General features: G+C 39.2%; 1 protein-coding gene across 1 annotated transcript in view; it reads right to left on the reverse strand.

The window, feature by feature from the left end:
• Positions 1-3,082: 3,082 nt before the first annotated feature.
• Positions 3,083-17,919, reverse strand: part of LOC129705610 (uncharacterized) — a 31,528-nt gene continuing 16,691 nt past the window's right edge. The window contains exons 12-14 of the mRNA XM_055649230.1: positions 11,180-12,665; positions 6,421-6,523; positions 3,083-3,897 (exon numbers count right to left, since the gene is read on the reverse strand). Coding sequence (XP_055505205.1) covers positions 3,892-3,897; positions 6,421-6,523; positions 11,180-12,665 — 1,595 coding nt within the window. The 3' untranslated portion in view covers positions 3,083-3,891. The remainder of the gene's footprint in view (positions 3,898-6,420; positions 6,524-11,179; positions 12,666-17,919) is intronic.

Consider the following 17,919-nt stretch of genomic DNA (forward strand, 5'->3'; position numbering starts at 1 on the left):
TTCTGGCAAATAATTCGCATTTGATTTTACCAAACACATGGCAAGTAAATTACACAAGACACTTCAGGGGTTTTGGAAGAGAATCGTAGGTTGAATTTCCACTCCACTCCACCAAACTAAACTGTTCAATACTATCACCAGCCATTTAACCTTTTCTCAGTCATAGGGAAGTTTAATAGTTTCATTATAACACATTAATTTTAATTTTCACACATCTTACTTAAATGGGTGTGTCAGGGTAATATTTTTGTCTTATACCCAAACTGATTTTGATACATACAATATATTTGTAATATTCTGTTCTTCTTATCAGATGTTCCCGCTGTTTCACTCACAAGTTATATAGTTTGTAGAGTATTCTTGAAGTAGATTCTGTGAATTGCTTGCGATAATAAACTGTTTAAGACAACTTTATTCACACGCTTCGATGGTGACTGTCTTAGTGGATGGATTAGAGATGATGGTTTAATAATGTAATTGAATGACAAGGTCCCATTTGCTCTTTCAGCCAACAATGAAAGATCCCAGTTATTAAATAACAGCAGGCCATATCCCCCTTAATCCATAACTTCCCATCTGATGAAGGATCTTTGACCTGAAACTTTTAACTTTCCTTGCCGCAGATGCAGCTGGACCTGCCAAATACAGTGCATTCAGAAAGTATTCAGACCCCTTCACTTTTTCCACATTTTGTTATGTTACAGCCTTATTCTGAAATGGATTAAATTCATTTTTTAAAATCATCAATCTATACAAAGCACCCCATAATAAAAAAGAAAAAATAGGCGTTGAGATTTTTGAAAACTAATTAAAAAGAAATAACTGAAATATCACATTTACCGAAGTATTCAGACCCTTTACTCAGTACTTTGTTGAGACACCTTTGGCAGCAATTACAGCCTCAAGTCTTCTTGGGTATGACACCAGAAGCTCGGCACACCTGTATTTGGGTAATTTCAACCATTCATCTCTGCAGATCCTCTCATGCTCTGTCAGGCTGGATGGGGAACGTCGATGCACAGCTATTTTCAGGTCCCTCCAGAGATGTTCGATCTGGTTCAAGTCTGGGCTCTGGCAGGACCACTCAAGGACATTCACAGACTTTTCACAAAGCCACTCCTGAATTCTCTTGGCTGTGCGCTTAGGGTTGTTGTCCTGTTGTAAGGTGAACCTCCGCCCAATCTGAGGTCGTGAATGCTCTGGAGCAGGTTTATCCTCAAGGATCTTTGTACTTTGCTCCGTTCATCTTTCCCTCGATCCTGACTCGTCTCCCAGTTCCTGCCGCTGAAAAACATCCCCACAGCATGATGCTGCCACCACCATGCTTCACCGTAGGTATGGTATTGGCCAGGTGATGAGTGGTGCCTGGTTCCACCCAGACGCTTGGCATTCAGGCCAAAGAATTCAATCTTGTTTCATCCGACCAGAGAATCTCGTTTAGGTATCTTTTGGCAAACTCCAAGCGAGCTGTCATGCGCCTTTTACTGAGGAGTGGCTTCCATTTGGCCATTCTACCATAAAGGCCAGATTGGTGGAGTGCTGAAGATATAGTTGCCCTTCTGGAAGGTCCTTCCATCTCCACAGAGGAACTTTGGAGCTCTGTCAAAATGACCATCGGGATCTTGGTCACCACCCTGACCAAGGCCCTTCTCCCCCGATTTCTCAGTTTGGCCTATATCACTGTATATCCAGCATTTTGTTTTTAAATACGAAATGCAAACAGTTCCTTACTTGCTCCATGTCCTTGTGCATGCCATTCCCCATCTGTAACTCTGTGGACAAGAGGAGTTTCAAAAGTTTATATTCCAATTTGTGTAGTGAAGCAAGAGAAACATCAATAAAGCAGATTATCTAGTTATTGATTGACTGAAGGACAGAGCTGGTAAACAGGCTCTTCAGCCCACCGAGTCAACGCTGACCATCAATCACCCTTCACATTAGTTCTGTGTTACCCCACTTTCAACTTTCAAGCCCAATCCGAGGTCCTGAATGCTCTGGAGCAGGTTTATCATCAAGGATCTCTCTGTACTTTGCTCCGTTCATCATTCCCTCGATCCTGACTAGTCCCCCAAGCACATTGACTGCTGGGATTCCTCCAATAGAGATATTTCATTGGCAGTCATGTGTTTGGATACAATATTGTTAAAAGCATGATAGAAATGTAACATTTTCTTTAATTAGATACGTCCAATGATTTAACTGCTGAAACAATTAAATTAAAAATAGAATTCTGGAAGCATTCAGCAGGTAATTACTTGTTGTCAGAATTGTGAAATGTTTGAAATCAGACCTGTAATAAATGCATCAAAGTCTGGGTAGAGAGAACAAAGATGATGTCTGTATAGAGAGATTCGGCTGCATTTACTGAGGTTCCATTTGCATTGTTGACTGTGTCATGGACATTTCAAATCCATATTCTTCTTTTAAATCCAATGGTTATTAAGTTGCAAACTTCTCAATTCAAATGAAAGGCAATTGACGTGAAATGTTAACTCTCCACAGATGCTGCCCAACTTGAACATTTCTAACTTTTTATTTCAGATTTCCAGCATCTGCAGTTTGCTTTATAATCCCACCCCCCCCCCCCCCCACCCCAATGCTTTGTAATTCGCTGCTTTTACTGCAGCACAAAGATGGAGCTTTATTTTACAAGAACCTTTCTAATGTTCCAGTGAGACTTCAAAGGGGTCCACATAATCTCATGAAAGAATTTCATACAAATTAGGGACTTACAAATGGCAAGTTGGGATGCCCGTAAAACCAACTGATGCAATTTACCTGCTCCATATTCTTATCCAAAGTGTTTATATTGCAAAACAACAATAGAGCAGCAGTAGCAGGTGAACAATACCATGCTGAAAATGTGAGTACGTTGCTTGCCAATGTTTATGCATGGAAGAGAATGCAATTCGAAAATGCCCAGAGTAATCTCAATAGGATTGACTTTATAAATATATCCCATTTGGTCTCTTTCTAGTTTGAAAACTCTTTGGGTTCACAAATATCTGACCGTTATTTGATACAATTTTTCCTCACTGAACGAAATCACGTCTCAATTCCGTGCAGAAAAGAGTGAAGGACGTTTTGTTTAAAATTCATGTTGTACACAAATAGATTTATTCCTGAGAAGAGCCATTTAAACACAGTGCAGCTGGTACAGAGATAGGCAACAGTATTCTACACTAAAGTTTACAAAACATCTGTTTTTGACATTAGCTGTGTACTCCTCAGATTTTTTTAAAAAACATTTAATACATAAATAACAAAATAGAATTCATATACCTCTACAATCCATTAATAATCCTGGCTAGTCAAATTGAGAAAGGGCACCTTTTCAAAAGGTCTTTACCAAAAAAAGCATTCCAAATGCAGTTTCACAGACAAGGTAATAAAGTACAGTGAATGCAACACTAATTGTAAACCTTTCCCGAATCCAGACTAAAGTAAACACAAGAAAAATCTAATATTCACAGTTTAGCAGCTGCTTGCCAAAGCCAGTGTGTTGAAACACACTTGCATCTTCACCGAGTTTTCCCATGTGGAAAACACTCCACAGTGTACACAATTTATAACTTACGATTTCTGGTTATGCTTTTTTACGCTTATGATTTTCTGAAGTTTGCAAGGTGACATGTCCTCTATATACAATTTACAGTTTCTTTAAGGCAGCTTACAAAACAGTTTCGGGTCAAAATAAAAGTGTAACAAACTTAACTTTATTTCAAATTCATATTATTGAAAATTCTCTATTCACACTATATAAACCTGAGTTTAAACTCCCACTACAGAAATGGTCCCTGGCTACAATTCACAGATGTTGAGCTGTAATACTATGGTAGTATTTTCAGTGCTTTCCTGAGCCACGTCCACTTGCAATGCTGATATGTTTGTTCAGGGCTAGAGAGGGGAAAAAAAAACATTAAACATAGGCTGTTCAATATCGTACAAATAAGTATCTTGCTGAACAAAACATCACAATTTTAACAGATTCCTACATTCTAGCTTCATAATTTCTTTACTCAGAGGGTTATTTTGTTTGCTTTTAAAGGCAGCACTGTGGTGCAGCTGGTAGAGCTGCAGCCTCAGTGCCAGAAGCCTGGGTTCAATCCCGACCTCGGGTTAGGGCGTGGCATATGTGCAGTTTGCATGTTTTCCCTGCGATAGCATGGGTGTCCCCTGGTTACTTTGGTTGAGAGGTTAATTGGCTGCTGTAAATTGCCCTTTTACTGTGTGGGTGAGTGATAGAATCTGGTGGGAGTTAATGACAATATAGTGTGAGAATATTGGGAGAATAAAGTTGAATTAGATTTGGTGTAGGCTTTGTGTAAATGGGTGGTTGATGGTCATCTCGCACTTGGTAGGCCAAAGAGCCTGTCTCCATGCTGTTCCTCTCCATTCAAGTGGCAGGATAAAAATATTTGGCCGAATTATCTATCATATATAAAATCCATAATTTATATATTACACAATGGGTATAACAGCTTTATAACAGCTATTGGGGCATATTATGAACTTGAAACAGACATAGGGTCGCTTGGGCAGCTTGCAACCCAATGGTATGAATTTTGATTTCTCCAACCAAGTCACCCTTGCATCCTCTCTCTCTATCCATCCCTCCCCCACCCAAATCATACCAGCTTCAAAGTTGGCTGGTTGAATCTCATTGCCTGTACTCGTTTTAATCCAGCATACAGCTAACAATGCCCTGTTTCCTTTATCATCGCTACTTTTTTTTGCATATCTTTCATTCAATAGTTCTATATCTCTCTACATCTTTGTCAATCTCTCTCAATTCCCTTTCCGCTGACTCTCAGTCTGAAGGGTCTCGACCCGAAACGTCACCCATTCCTTTTCTCCAGAGATGTTGTCTGACCCACTCCAGCTTTTTGTGTCTATCTACAGGGTAAACATTTCTAGGTTCTGGGCCATAAGTATCCAATTATCTTAAATTTTAATCTGCTTGCTTGTTTCAATGTTAACAGCTCTCTGGTACCCAGCTCTGCCATCTTTCTCCACATGTCATGTGCTTAATCTGGAGTTGGTGCATCATCACCACCTACTGTAACAGGGAGGGGCTGGCAGTCGACACAAGTAAACCCAGGAAATCAATAGCAGTCACCCCACTCTGCTTAAGCACCTCCGACAGCACAGCAAAGCATAGCAAATACTTGGAAGCCATCTTCCATCAGGAAAGCATATTTAATTCTGGTTAAACCAATAACTTCTTGTAACCTGCAAATACATCCCTAGATCCAATGTTTTTTTGGGTCTTTTTAAAAAAAAATGCTATTACATTATAATGACTATTCAGATTATTTATTAAGTAGAAGTTCATTACTTTGCATGGGATTACACCCATTTCTCTTGCAGGTCCTTCATCCCTCTCTGTAGAGTATATTTTGCAACGGGACACTGCTGCTACTTTATTGTACAGAATGAGGAAACGTTAGGATGCTTTCCACTGATAATTGCTGAGATCTTAATTTTTTTATTTTGGAATATCAGGGACCAGAATAGAAAGTCAAGGGACACGACTTGTATACCCAGTGCTCACCACTACGTAGAGGTTTTGCTTAAGTGTTACACGAAGTAGCACATTTTCAGGACTTTGTGCTCGCCCGATATATTCTGTAAATGTTTGTTATACTCCTTACTTATTCACATTAAAGCAACTTCATCTTTAATGTCTTCAATATTAACAGTAAACCCCAACAGACTTAATAAACAATTAATTTTGAAGTAATTCATACTCATGGTAAAATATGTACACCCACCTATGTACGTATGTAAAAATGATCAATTAAGTAGCCTTGGTGGCATGAAATGAAAAATAAACGTTGGTTAAGAAACTTGTAGAGTCTTCCCATTCTACAGCTATTTTACCGGATCTTTTACCTCTGTACAACAGGCAGAATTTTTAGTTTAATTTATTATTTTACCGAGGTATAACAAAAGCTTTTGTTCTAATGTGCGATCATTTGGCAATGCAACAGCATCTCACTATAATGAAGCATCAGTTCAGATTACATGGTTAACTTTAGTGGTAGAGTTTAACCCATTATCCTTGGCTGGGAAAGTACTCCATCCGAGTCATTCCACAACAGCATTAGACTAGCAATAAATGAAGACAAGCGTGGGCCAAAATAACAACACAATTTGCTGGAAACATTCACTGCTCTGCCCCGCCTCATTTTCTTTGCAACTTGAAAACAACGTTTCTCTTTTCTTTGACCCAAAATTTTGATTCTGTTACTCATCCACAGATAATAACTAACTTGTTGAGCATTTGTTCACCTTCTGGTTTCATTTCACACCTGCAGTTTTTCTATTTTCAATTGCTGGCATAGACCCAATGACGGAACAGTATTAATTCCCACAATGGTCGTGGCAAAGTTCTTTTGTCATAAAAATCAAGCTTACCTGGTTCATACAAAGAGGGGGCATAGTTTTATCTTGAGGCTGTGGCATTGTATCAGGATCCCTTCTCCCCATCTGTTTCAGCACTTGGTATTCAGGCAGCATACTGAAACAAATATATTGCTTCAGTTTTTCATCTTTATTAACACCAAATAGGCAGAGTATATACATCACTAAGTTTACATCTTGAACCGTGCTTCTGGTTGCATTTGCAAACAAAATAGGGCAAGAACATCAATTAGGTTATTATTGTCAATAATCATTATTGATTAGACATCCAAATACCTAGCAACAGTATAGATACTGCAACTGGACAAATGTCCATGCAGCAATTTCTAGTTTAGTTCTAGATAAAATTTACTGTCTGCTTACAATTCATGAATTATTTGATACGTGAATTTTAAATTTACATCAAAATCCCTCCACTGTTGAAGACAGTTTTCAATATTTTCACGTCCCTCTGCGCAATTCAAATTAATTTTGAAACCAAGCTAAATAATATACCATATTTATCAGTTGGGTACAGAGTGTAGCACATGCATTACTGGACTACAAATCCACAGATTTTATTGATTTGGAAATAAGAGTTCAAGTCCCACCATAGCAGCCGGGGTAATTTAAATGAGGAATTGAGAAATATAAACAGTAATGGAGGCTGTGAAACACGACTGGCTTAAAAAAAAAATCCATCTGGTTCACTAAAGTCCTTCAGGGGTGAAAAAATTGGCAATTTTACCCAGTCTGGCCTATTTATACCAGTTCTCTGCAATGTGACCAGTTCTGAACTATATAAAATGCTCAATTGGGTTCAGATCGAGTGATTGACTTGGCCACTCAAGAACTGACTATTTTATAGCTTTGAAAAATTCCTTTGTTGCTTTAGCAAAATGTTTGCAATCATCGTCTTGCTGTAGAATGAACCACTGGCCAATGAGTTTTGAGGCATTTGTTTCAAATAGGATATGTCTATACACTTCAGATAGGATGTGTCTATACACTTCAGAATTCATTATGCTACTACCAGCAGCAGTTGTATCATCAATGAAGATAAGTTAACCAGTTCCTTCAGCAACCATACATGCCCAGGCTATAACACCCCACCACCATGTTTCACAGATGAAGTGGTACGCTTTGGGCAGTTCCTTCTCTCCTCCGTACTTTTCTCTTGCCATCACTCTGATACAAGTTAATCTTCATCCCATTTCCACAATACCTTATTCCTGAACTGTGGTTGCTCTTTTAAGTACTTCTTGGTAAACTAACCCAGCCATCCTATTTTTGCAGCTAACCAGTGGTTTGCATCTTGTAGTGCAGTCTTTGTATTTCTGTTCATGAAATCTTCTGCAGACAGTGGTCATTGACAAATCCACACCTGACTCCTAAAGAGTGTTTCTAATCGTCGGACAGGTGTTTGGTAGGTCTTCGTTATTATAGAGAGAATTCTTCTGTCATCAGCTGAGGTGGTCTTTCTTGGCCTGCCAGTCCATTTGTGATTAGTAAGCTCACCAGTGCTCTTTCTTCTTAAAGATGTTTCAAACAATTGATTTTGCTAAGCCTAAGGTTTGGCTGATGTCTCTGACAGAAAGACTAGGAGCTGAGAGCTCTCTTATACCTGCATTAAAGAGGCAACTAAACACACCATTGAAGCTATGTGTTCCAAACATTATGGTGCCCTGAAATGGGGGGGACTATGTATAAACACAGTTGTAATTTGAAACCAAAATGTATAAAAATACCCTTTAATAAAATGTGACAATGTGCACTTTAACCACATGTGATTTTTTAAATTATAAATCTCAAATTGTGGAGTACAGGGGCAAATAAATAAATGACGGGTCTTTGTCCCAAAACATTATGGAGGGCACTGTAAAACCAGAAAATAAAAGCCAGGCACCCACTGAGCAGTTTCTGTCCAAATTATAGGCTGGAAAATGTTAACAATATATTAGAATACTAAATTCAGAAAATACAATCTTCTCTTAACTTGAACCATCAGTTAAATCAAAATAAAATGGTTGAAAAACATTTATGCTTGTTTATTTAAATTAATTCAAACTATTGAAAATCAAAATGATTTTGGAATTAATAGTGATAGACCAACAATTGACAAGACTTTAATTCCAGAATAAAATTTTGTCTTGTTAAATGTATGTCTTGAGTTAGTTTTTTATTATTTTTTTAGCTGTGTATATGTGGGGGGTGGTGGGGGGGCTGTGGGGGAAACCGTTTTAAATCTCTTCCCTGTGCGGGGACCCGACTATTCCCTGTCGGGTCTCGGATGTCGTTGGGCCTAACATCGTGGAGCCGGCGGCGACCTCCGGCCGGGACTAACCTGGGGGCTCCAGTTGCAGAGCCTGCGGAACTGACATCGCGGAGCCAGCCAACTTTGGAGCGGGAAGAGCTGTGGTGGCGTGCGGCTGCGACCCGACTTTTGGAGTTCGGAGGCACCGGCCGCAGACCCGGTGGACGGGAACATCGGGAGCTCCAAGTCCCTGGTGGGAGACAGCTTTTCCGAGCTCCACAACGGCGACTTCTCCCGCTGGAATCGCGGGTTTAAGGACATGGAGCCGGGGCCTAACATCGCTCGGCGTGGCTTAAACGGCCTCAGGACTTACCATCGCCCGCCAGGGGCTTTAACATCGGAGCCCCAGTTCGCCTCGACACTGCAGTTGGACTGCTGGACCACGGGAGAAGGAACAAAGGGAAGAGATAAAGACTTTGCCTTCCATCACAGTGAGGAGATGTTGGAGACTCACTGTGATGGATGTTTATGTAAACTGTGTTAAGTGTGGGTCTTGGATTGTTTTGTAATGTAAAAAACTGTAGAAATGATATTTCGTTCAAACCTAGGTTTGAATGACAATAAATTGCATTCTATTCTATTCTATAAGTTTTTGGGTACAGTTGTGAAATTGGGCAGCAATTGAAGAATTGGATTAGTCCAACCTTTCCCGTTCCTTTTGCAAAATTGGGAAGCAGGCCCAGTGTTCTGTGCACTGAATTCAAAGATCTGAAAGTCACACAACACTGGAATGGAATTCAAATGACGTTTCTGCCAAGGTTATTCACCATGTATATTAAACCACTATGCTATGCTTTGTAAAACGAAGACACTGAATGCAGATGCTGGAATCCAGAGTAAAGATCTGTTTAGGAGGTCAGCAGCTCAGGTAGCATATGTGGAGGCAGAGGGATGGTTATCATTTTGGGCTTGAGAACTTTCATCAGGATTAGAGTATAGAGTGGAGATTGCCAGTATAAAAAAAGATGGGAAAAGGCGAGGCAGACAATAGGAGGAAGCAAGTGAGGAGGGAAATAGGCACTGTCTCTATCCAACCAACATCCCTCCCTTATCTGGTTCCGCTTATCTTACACATCAGATTCCAGAATCATTTGATGTCTCCACTTATCACCTTCCACACCTCTGCTCCCCCCACACCTGGTTCCATCAAGTTACCCCTTCTTCACCCTATTCTACCCATCACTTGCCAGCCTGCCTCGTTCTTCTCTCTCATCCTGTTATCCTGACCAACTCCACTCTATTCTTAGTGCTGATGCCGGGGCTTGACCCAAAATGACTATCTTCCTTAACAGATGGTGCCCGACCTGCACAGATCCTCCAGCAGTTTTATGATATCCAGAATGTTGGCTTCCATCATTAATCATCTACAGAGTAATGCAGTTTCATCTACAGATGATGAGGGGGATTGACAAAGTTGTCGGAGGAAAGCTTTGAGCCAGTTTGCTCAACTGAAGTTGTATTTAAGGACTTTGGATTGCCTTCCACAAATGGAAAGTATAGTACGTCAGGTCTGAGATTGGTAATTTTAATTAATTAAAGGTATTAAGACACATGGAGAAAAAGACCAGTCTGTAGTTTGGTCACAATTCAAACCAGATTTCATGAGAACCAGTTTGAACGTGGAATATGGAACACAGCTGAGAGGAGGTGGTTAAGTAATCTGCTACTCTAACGTTAAATAGATTTCCTTTATCACAGGATGAAACATTTAAGGACTATTAATCTTTTGTGCCTCACAGTAAATGATAATGGAAAACCCCATGATTAACTTAAAACATAGTTCATAATAAGACAAGGAAAATCTCTCCAAAATTAAAACATGCTCGTTTTTTCCCCCCATACTTCTTCTCTGTTAACCCAATAAGAGGAAACAATATGTTATGTCAATAGAACAAGATAGCATCATTCTTGCATCATCCATTACTCTGCATTTGTGTGGCTTAATCTCTCATTACAATCTATTACAACAGGGGCAGGCCATTTAACCCATGTAATTTGTCCAAGCAATCGCAACAATTCGATCCCGCACATACTTCCGAGATGGGGTGCAATCGGAATTTTCAGATGATTCAATAGACAGTCCCTTAAATTATAGGTCATAAAAAGGAATCACTGTATGAGCACTGATTAAAATCTGGCAGATGGGGTTCTTCCAACTTCATTAATATGGGAAAACAAATTCCATGCTTAACATTAATTTGCAAAATAAAACAGCTCTTTCATGAAGAATCAGCATTAATGCCCTGAAAAGGTGAGCCATACTCTGCTGTCATTGTGGTGACGATGCTTCCAAGATGCTGTTTAGTAGAAAATTCTAGAATTTTGATTCACCAACGACCAAGGAACAAAAATGTATTTTCAAGAAATATAATCAATTATTTGTTTCCATTTTCAAGAAAGCATTCCTATAAAGACATTTTAATTAGATTTAGCTCAATATCACAACTTAAAGAAACTCACTTCCTCATCATGTAGAGATCTCCATTTGTATTGAACTGTGGTCTTTGCACAATTACAGTTCCAGGATAGGGTCCGGGTTTCATATCCGATTGACTGAACAACTGCATTCCAACAGGACTGTGATTCATCACTGGAGGGGGTACCATGTGGTTAGAAGTTGAAGTTATTACTGAATGTACACGAAGTAGTTGTGGATTGTAGGCTTGGCCATAAGGAAGTCTCTGTACATTATGAGTGGAGGCGTTAGCATAAAGTGCTGGATGTGGAACTTGATGTGAATAAATCCCACTCGTTAATTGATTATTATAAGCTGGAGAAGCCATGTGAATGACCTGTTGTCTTTGAGTTGCATTTTGGACGTGGAGATCTAAACACTCTTGCTGCCTGCCATGCTTGTTAGCTTTCTCACTACTGCTTTCCATTTTGGAACTTTGAAATCTCCTCTCCTCTGCCTCAGTGTTTAGCTTCTTTACTGAAGTCTCTTGCAATGGTTTGCATTCATTTCTTTCTGGAATTAGTTGGTCAGAATATGCATCAGGTCTGTCCTTCCGATGAGCATGCAACTGTCTGCTGCCTTCTCTTAAGAAGGCGAATGGTGACTGGCTGTACAAATTAGACTGTCCAGAAAGGTAACCTCTGTCAGGCATTATACTGGAGTGTACAGACTGCTGAGGGTGGTAGTTAAGATTACTCAGCTGAGAGGCGATTTGCTGTTGTGTTGGATGCTGGTAAAAATGGGAAGGTTGACCCTGCATTGGATGAACCACCATAAAAGGGGGAGCATGCTGACCAAATGAATGGCCTGACACCAGGCTCTCCGGATTACATTCCAGATAGTGCATGTATGCCGGCACTGGCCCTGGCCCATGCCCATATTGGTGCCTTGTCTCGGGGTGAGCGACAACAGCAGGATTCCTTTGGTGTGCACCACTAACAGTTTCAGCGCCACCATTAGACAAATCCATAAGAGCTTTTGCATTAGTTGATAACTTTAGTTTCAGATTTTCCATTGACTTTGGATCTTTTGAGCCACGCTTTCTACTGACAGTTGAACCCTTTTGCGGATATGAGGTTTCACGTTTATCCAAAGCCGCATTGGGTCGCTCCATTGCCTGACTGATAAGATTGTTTTTCAGCTCAGCCTCTGTCCTAACCAACTCTTTATGTGCATCAGAGTTGGCGTGTCTTTTCTCACAGTCCTCTGCCTTTGAAAGCACCAAATTCATCGCTTCCCTTGAACAGTCATCGAAGTCCTTGTCTCCAGCCACACTGTTACTGAAAATATTTTCTTCGTTTTTAAGTGCTACATTTCCACAAAGTCTATCCGATTCTGCACTCTTCAGAGAAGATTCTTGCAGATGTAGATTAGGTGCTGACGAGGTATTTAGAGAGGTTACTTCATTTGAAATGGGGTCCTTGTTCTTCAAATGATGATGCAGATCTGTAGAAAACACATTAGTGTAGGCAGCCTGTTTCGGAGGTTCACCTTAAGGAGATTAAAGCACAGAGTAGTAAGAAACGGCATGATTCAATCGTAATTTAAGGCAACAAAATGTAATGCAATAAATTAAATGCTGAAGTAAAGAAAGCTAATTTATCGTCTATAATTGTTTCAACACTTTAACCAAAAAATCTAAATTGAAATTTATATTGTTTTAAACATTTGCCATAAAAATTGGTGCAAACCAACTTTCTACACACATTGATAGAAAACGAAATTCCAACTTTTATTATTGATTTGCTCTCCCAACCCAAAATTGGTGTCCTTGGGACAAGTTGAAATGTGAAAACTAAATGTTAAACCCATGAAAAGCCTTTCGTAAAACTGATGTTTTCAAATGGTGTGCACTAGATAACTCATGCATTGATTTTTTATACCAAAATATTTTAAACAGGGTATATCCTGACCCCAATAAAGAACCTATTCTTGTCATTGTAATTCTTTATAGCTTGCAATGGGATGTACAGTTTACGAAAGTCAAACTCCATAGACAGTATGTGTGGAAACCAGAGCTCTGCCATTGTAAGGCAGCTGCTCGACCAGCTGCACCATCGTGCTACACCAATATGCCATCTTACCGTCTGTACTTTTATACCTAGGCCTCCTGTTTTACTGCAGTCAATCTAGCCACTATTTTTGTGCATTCATTGTATATATTAAATTTCTAATGGTAAAACACTGCAATAAAACCGTGTGACTTATACCACAAAGTATTTATTGTATTCATTGGAACAATCTATTGCTTCTGGATTGGGAGGCGAATGAAAGGATTTGATGTAAAATTTATTATCCATTTTCAAATGGACAGAGCTATAGTATACTACTAGGCCTCATTAGCATCTGCTTAATAGTCAGTAATAACTCATGGAACATCTCACTAATGCACATGAATAGCACCAAACTCCCATACATAATAAAGTGGGTAGGGCGACTTAACATTGTACATTAATTGCCCCCATTTTCAGTGACCTACTGACTTGTCTTGTAATCGGTCTGTGCCGGAGTTCACACTGATCATCCATTCCCTGCTCACACTAGTTCAGTGTTATCCAATTTTCTCACCCACTCCCCGCATGCAAGGGGGAATTTTACAGAGGCTAATTAACCTACTAACTGCATGTCTTTGCGATATGGGTGTTTCCGTCAATACTGCACTCAGTAGTGAAACTGAAGGTCTCCAAACTTTCAGGCTATTTTCCTCTTTTTTTTAATGTAATATTCCCATTGTTTCATATCCTGTATTTTTAGTATGGATCATGGTGTATGGCCAAAATAACGAGATGAAGCATATATAAATAAATCTGTTTTTACAAGGAAAAATATCAGATAGGTCTGTGTTTTCTTGCCTTTTTTGTGACATTTTTCAGGCAGGATTTCATCGAATCCTTTAGGCTCATTTATACCAGAACGGTTACATTAATTTTGCAATTAAATAACTTTATAAAAGCCAAATTCTGATTATGCTTATATATTTTTTTAAATCAATTATCACCAGATAAGATGGTTTTCTGATGCCCCAAGTTTTTGCAGCAGGACCCGAGTAGCAGTGTCCATTTGGTCATGTGTTAAAGGTGTGAATTAAAAGCAGAGTAACCGTTTTTATATTTATTGTTTTTTTTTTGCTTTTTTTAATTGTTTATATTTTGTGTTTAAGTTTTCCATTGAAATAGTTAAAACATGAATAGAACTTAAAATCATGAAATACAAATCTAGTTTGCTCACCTATTCTAACTATGTATCATTCTGTAGTCTCTTCTGTTGAGTAATGTAGCAAATGCTATTTATAGCGCTATAACGGGTATTTTTGCACCCGCGATTGAATTTCCCCCCCCCAAACAACACAATTATAATGGCCCTGGCGTGAACTATGGGCCTTGCGGTGGGTTAGGTGCCAACATTTTGTAAGGGAGCATAGAAATCAGTAAGTGTCCCATATGTCTTATAAATATTTTTTTTTATCATCTTTTTTCCCTTCAAATTTAAGAATTAAATTTTTGACAGATTTTAATCACAAATTAGCTGAAAAGGATCATAGGTAGGCCCACTTTTAATGCTGTGGCATTTCATTATGATTAAATAACTTTCAAATTTGGCAACACATGTCAGAGGTCGGTACCCTTATTTACGGAATCACCCATATGGGAGGAAGCGGTGCAGAAGGAAACTGACCCAGTCACACCAAGAATGTGCAAGCTCCACACAGGCATCACCCAAAGTCAGGATCTAACCTGGCACTGAGGTAGCAGCTCTCCCAGCTGTGCCACAATGTCGTCCTGATGTCGGCATATTATTTGTATCCCTTATTTATGATTTTTACAAAGTGTGGGGACCTATTCAACCATCGAGAATAGTGTTGCAGAGCCCAACCTCATCATCTTCCGATGTCATTATATGTATTATCCTGTAACAGTGGCTAGAGCAAACTCTAGTGTCACGTTATACTCCAAAAGGAAATTAACCATCTTAGTACAAATACCAACAGCGTGTTTAGCCACCAAACAAATTATATTCATTTGGCTAGGACAAGCAATGGCAAGAAAGAGTGCCTCATCATTGATAAACTTCTATTCCTGTCTAAAGATACAAGAGAGATAACAAATTATGTTGCTTGAGAAAGACTGAAGCAACAGGGGCTCTTTTATCCAGAAGAGCAAAGTGTAAAAGGTAACCCAATTCAAATCTTTTAAATCTCAAAAGGCACAAATGGTTCAGAGAACAAATATCAGAATGATAAGAGTACTGACCTTGTGGAAGAGCCATTCAATTCTTCCAACTTCCCTGTAAAACTTTTGCTTCCAATTTACTTTTTGTTTCACTTTGAAAGTTATTGATGAACCTGTTTCTACCAGTCACGTAAAGAGTCTCATCTGAAGAAGTGTCTTGACCCGAAAGGCTTTCCCATCACAGATGGTCGCTGACCTGCCAACTTCCTCCAGCATTTCCTCATATATCATTTCTGATTCTACTGCCAATAATTTTAACATGTTTTCCCTGGTTTACTCACTCAAAAAACACTCATTTTAAACAGCTGATATTTATATACCTTTATCTGGTTTTGGAAAAGTTCAGCTTCTCTACTTTGCATATAACCACATTTAATTATCGCAGGTACTATTACTTAATAGTACCTTACTTAAAATCTTGATTTTCTAAAATATAAAGTTAAAAATATTTCTTTCCACTTGAGGGACTAAACCCAATATATTCTCTGAACAATCCAGTTGGAAGTTCTTAAGAAACTTTGCAAGGATGTGGAACTCACCACCTCACTATATGAATAGCAAACTTGCATAATGTCTTCTAGTGGATATGAGATGCATGTTTGGAAATAGGACCAAAAATTCATTCATAGGATTAGATGGGCAAGAGGATGAAGAGTGGATTAAAACAAATACTTGAGACATGGACTGCTTCTACTAGTGCCCTCCATAATGTCTGGGACAAAGATCCATTATTTATTTATTTGCCTCTGTACTCAACAATTTGAGACTTGTAATGGAAAAAAATCAAGTGGTTAAAGTGCACATTGTAAGATTTTAATAAAGGCCATTTTTATACATTTTGGATTCACCATGCAGAAATTACAGCTGTGTTTATACGTAGTCCCCCCATTTCAAGGCACCATAATGTTTGGGACACATGACTTCACAGGAGTTTGTAATTGCTCAGGTGTGTTTAATTCCCTCCATGTAAGTATAACAGAGCTCTCAGCACCTTGTCTTTCCTCCAGTCTTTCCATCACCGTTGGAAACTTGAATTGCTGTTTATCAACACGAGGACCAAAGTTGTGCCAATGAAATACAAAGAAGCCATTATGAGACTGAGAAACAAGAATAAAACTGTTTGAGACACATCAGCCAAACCTTAGGCTTACCAAAATTAACTGTTTGGAACATCATTAAGAAGAAAGAGAGCATTGGTGAGCTTACTAATCGCAAAGGGACCCCCACAGCTGATAACAGAATAATTCTCTCTATAGTAAAGAAAAAAAACCCAAACACCTGTCTGACAGATCATAAACACTCTTCAGGAGTCAGGTGTGGATTTGTCAATGACCACTGTCCACAGAAGATTTAATGAACAGAAATAGAGGCTGCACTGCAAGATGTAAACCACTGGTTAGCTGCAAAAATAGCATGGCCGGCTTAGTTTGCCAAGAAGTGCTTAAAAGATCAACCACAGATCTGGAAAAAAGGTCTTGTGGACAGATAAGACAAAGATTAACTTATATCAGAGTGATGACAAGAGCAAAGTATGGAGGAGAGAAGGAACTGTCCCACTGCCCAAGAAGCATATCACCTCATCTGTGAAACACAGTGGTGGGGGTTTTATGGCCTGGGCATGTATGGCTGCTGAAGGTACCGGCTCACTTACCTGCAATGATGATACAACTGCTGATGGTAGTAGCATAATGAATTCTGGAATGTATAGACATCCTATCTGCTCAAGTTGAAACAAATGCCTCAAAACTCATTGGCCAGTGGTTCATTCTACAGCAAGACAATGACCCCAAACATACTGCTAAAGCAACAAAGGAGATTTTCAAAGTTAAAAAATGGTCAATTCTTGAGTGGCCAAGTCAATCACCCGATCGGAACCCAATTGAGCAAGCCTTTTTATATGCTGAAGAGAAAACTGAAGGGAACTAGCCCCCAAAACAAGCATAAGCTAAAGATAGCTGCAATTTAGGCCTGGCAGAGCTTCATCGGAAAAGACACCCAACAACTGGTGATGTCCATGAATCGCAGCAGTAGTTGCATGCAAAGGATATGCAACAAAACACTAAGCATGATTATATTCATTAACATGACATTGATGTGTCCCAAATATTATGGTGCCTAGCAATGGGAGAACTATGTATAAACACTGCTGCAATTTCCACATGGTGAAACCAAAATGTATAAAAACACCCTTTCATAAAATCTGTCAATGTGCACTTTAACCACATGTTATTTTTTTAAATTACAAATCTCAAATTATGGAGTACAGAGGCAAATAAATAAATGATGGATCTTTGTCCCAAACATTATGGAGGGCACTGTATGCTGCACTTGCGTTGTGGTTGGTGAAGTTGGCACGTAAATCTCCCATTTTAAGCATGGTTCTGGTTTTTCCACACAAACCTTGTATTCTTGAGAAAAAATACATTCTTCAGCACCAACATTATGCCCAAGTTTTAATCGGATAAATGCAGCAATCTAATTAATGAATTGCAAATGGCAGATGCTGGTTTACACCG

The sequence above is a fragment of the Leucoraja erinacea genome, chromosome 18 (genome assembly GCF_028641065.1).
Source record: "Leucoraja erinacea ecotype New England chromosome 18, Leri_hhj_1, whole genome shotgun sequence".
NCBI lineage: Eukaryota > Metazoa > Chordata > Chondrichthyes > Rajiformes > Rajidae > Leucoraja > Leucoraja erinaceus.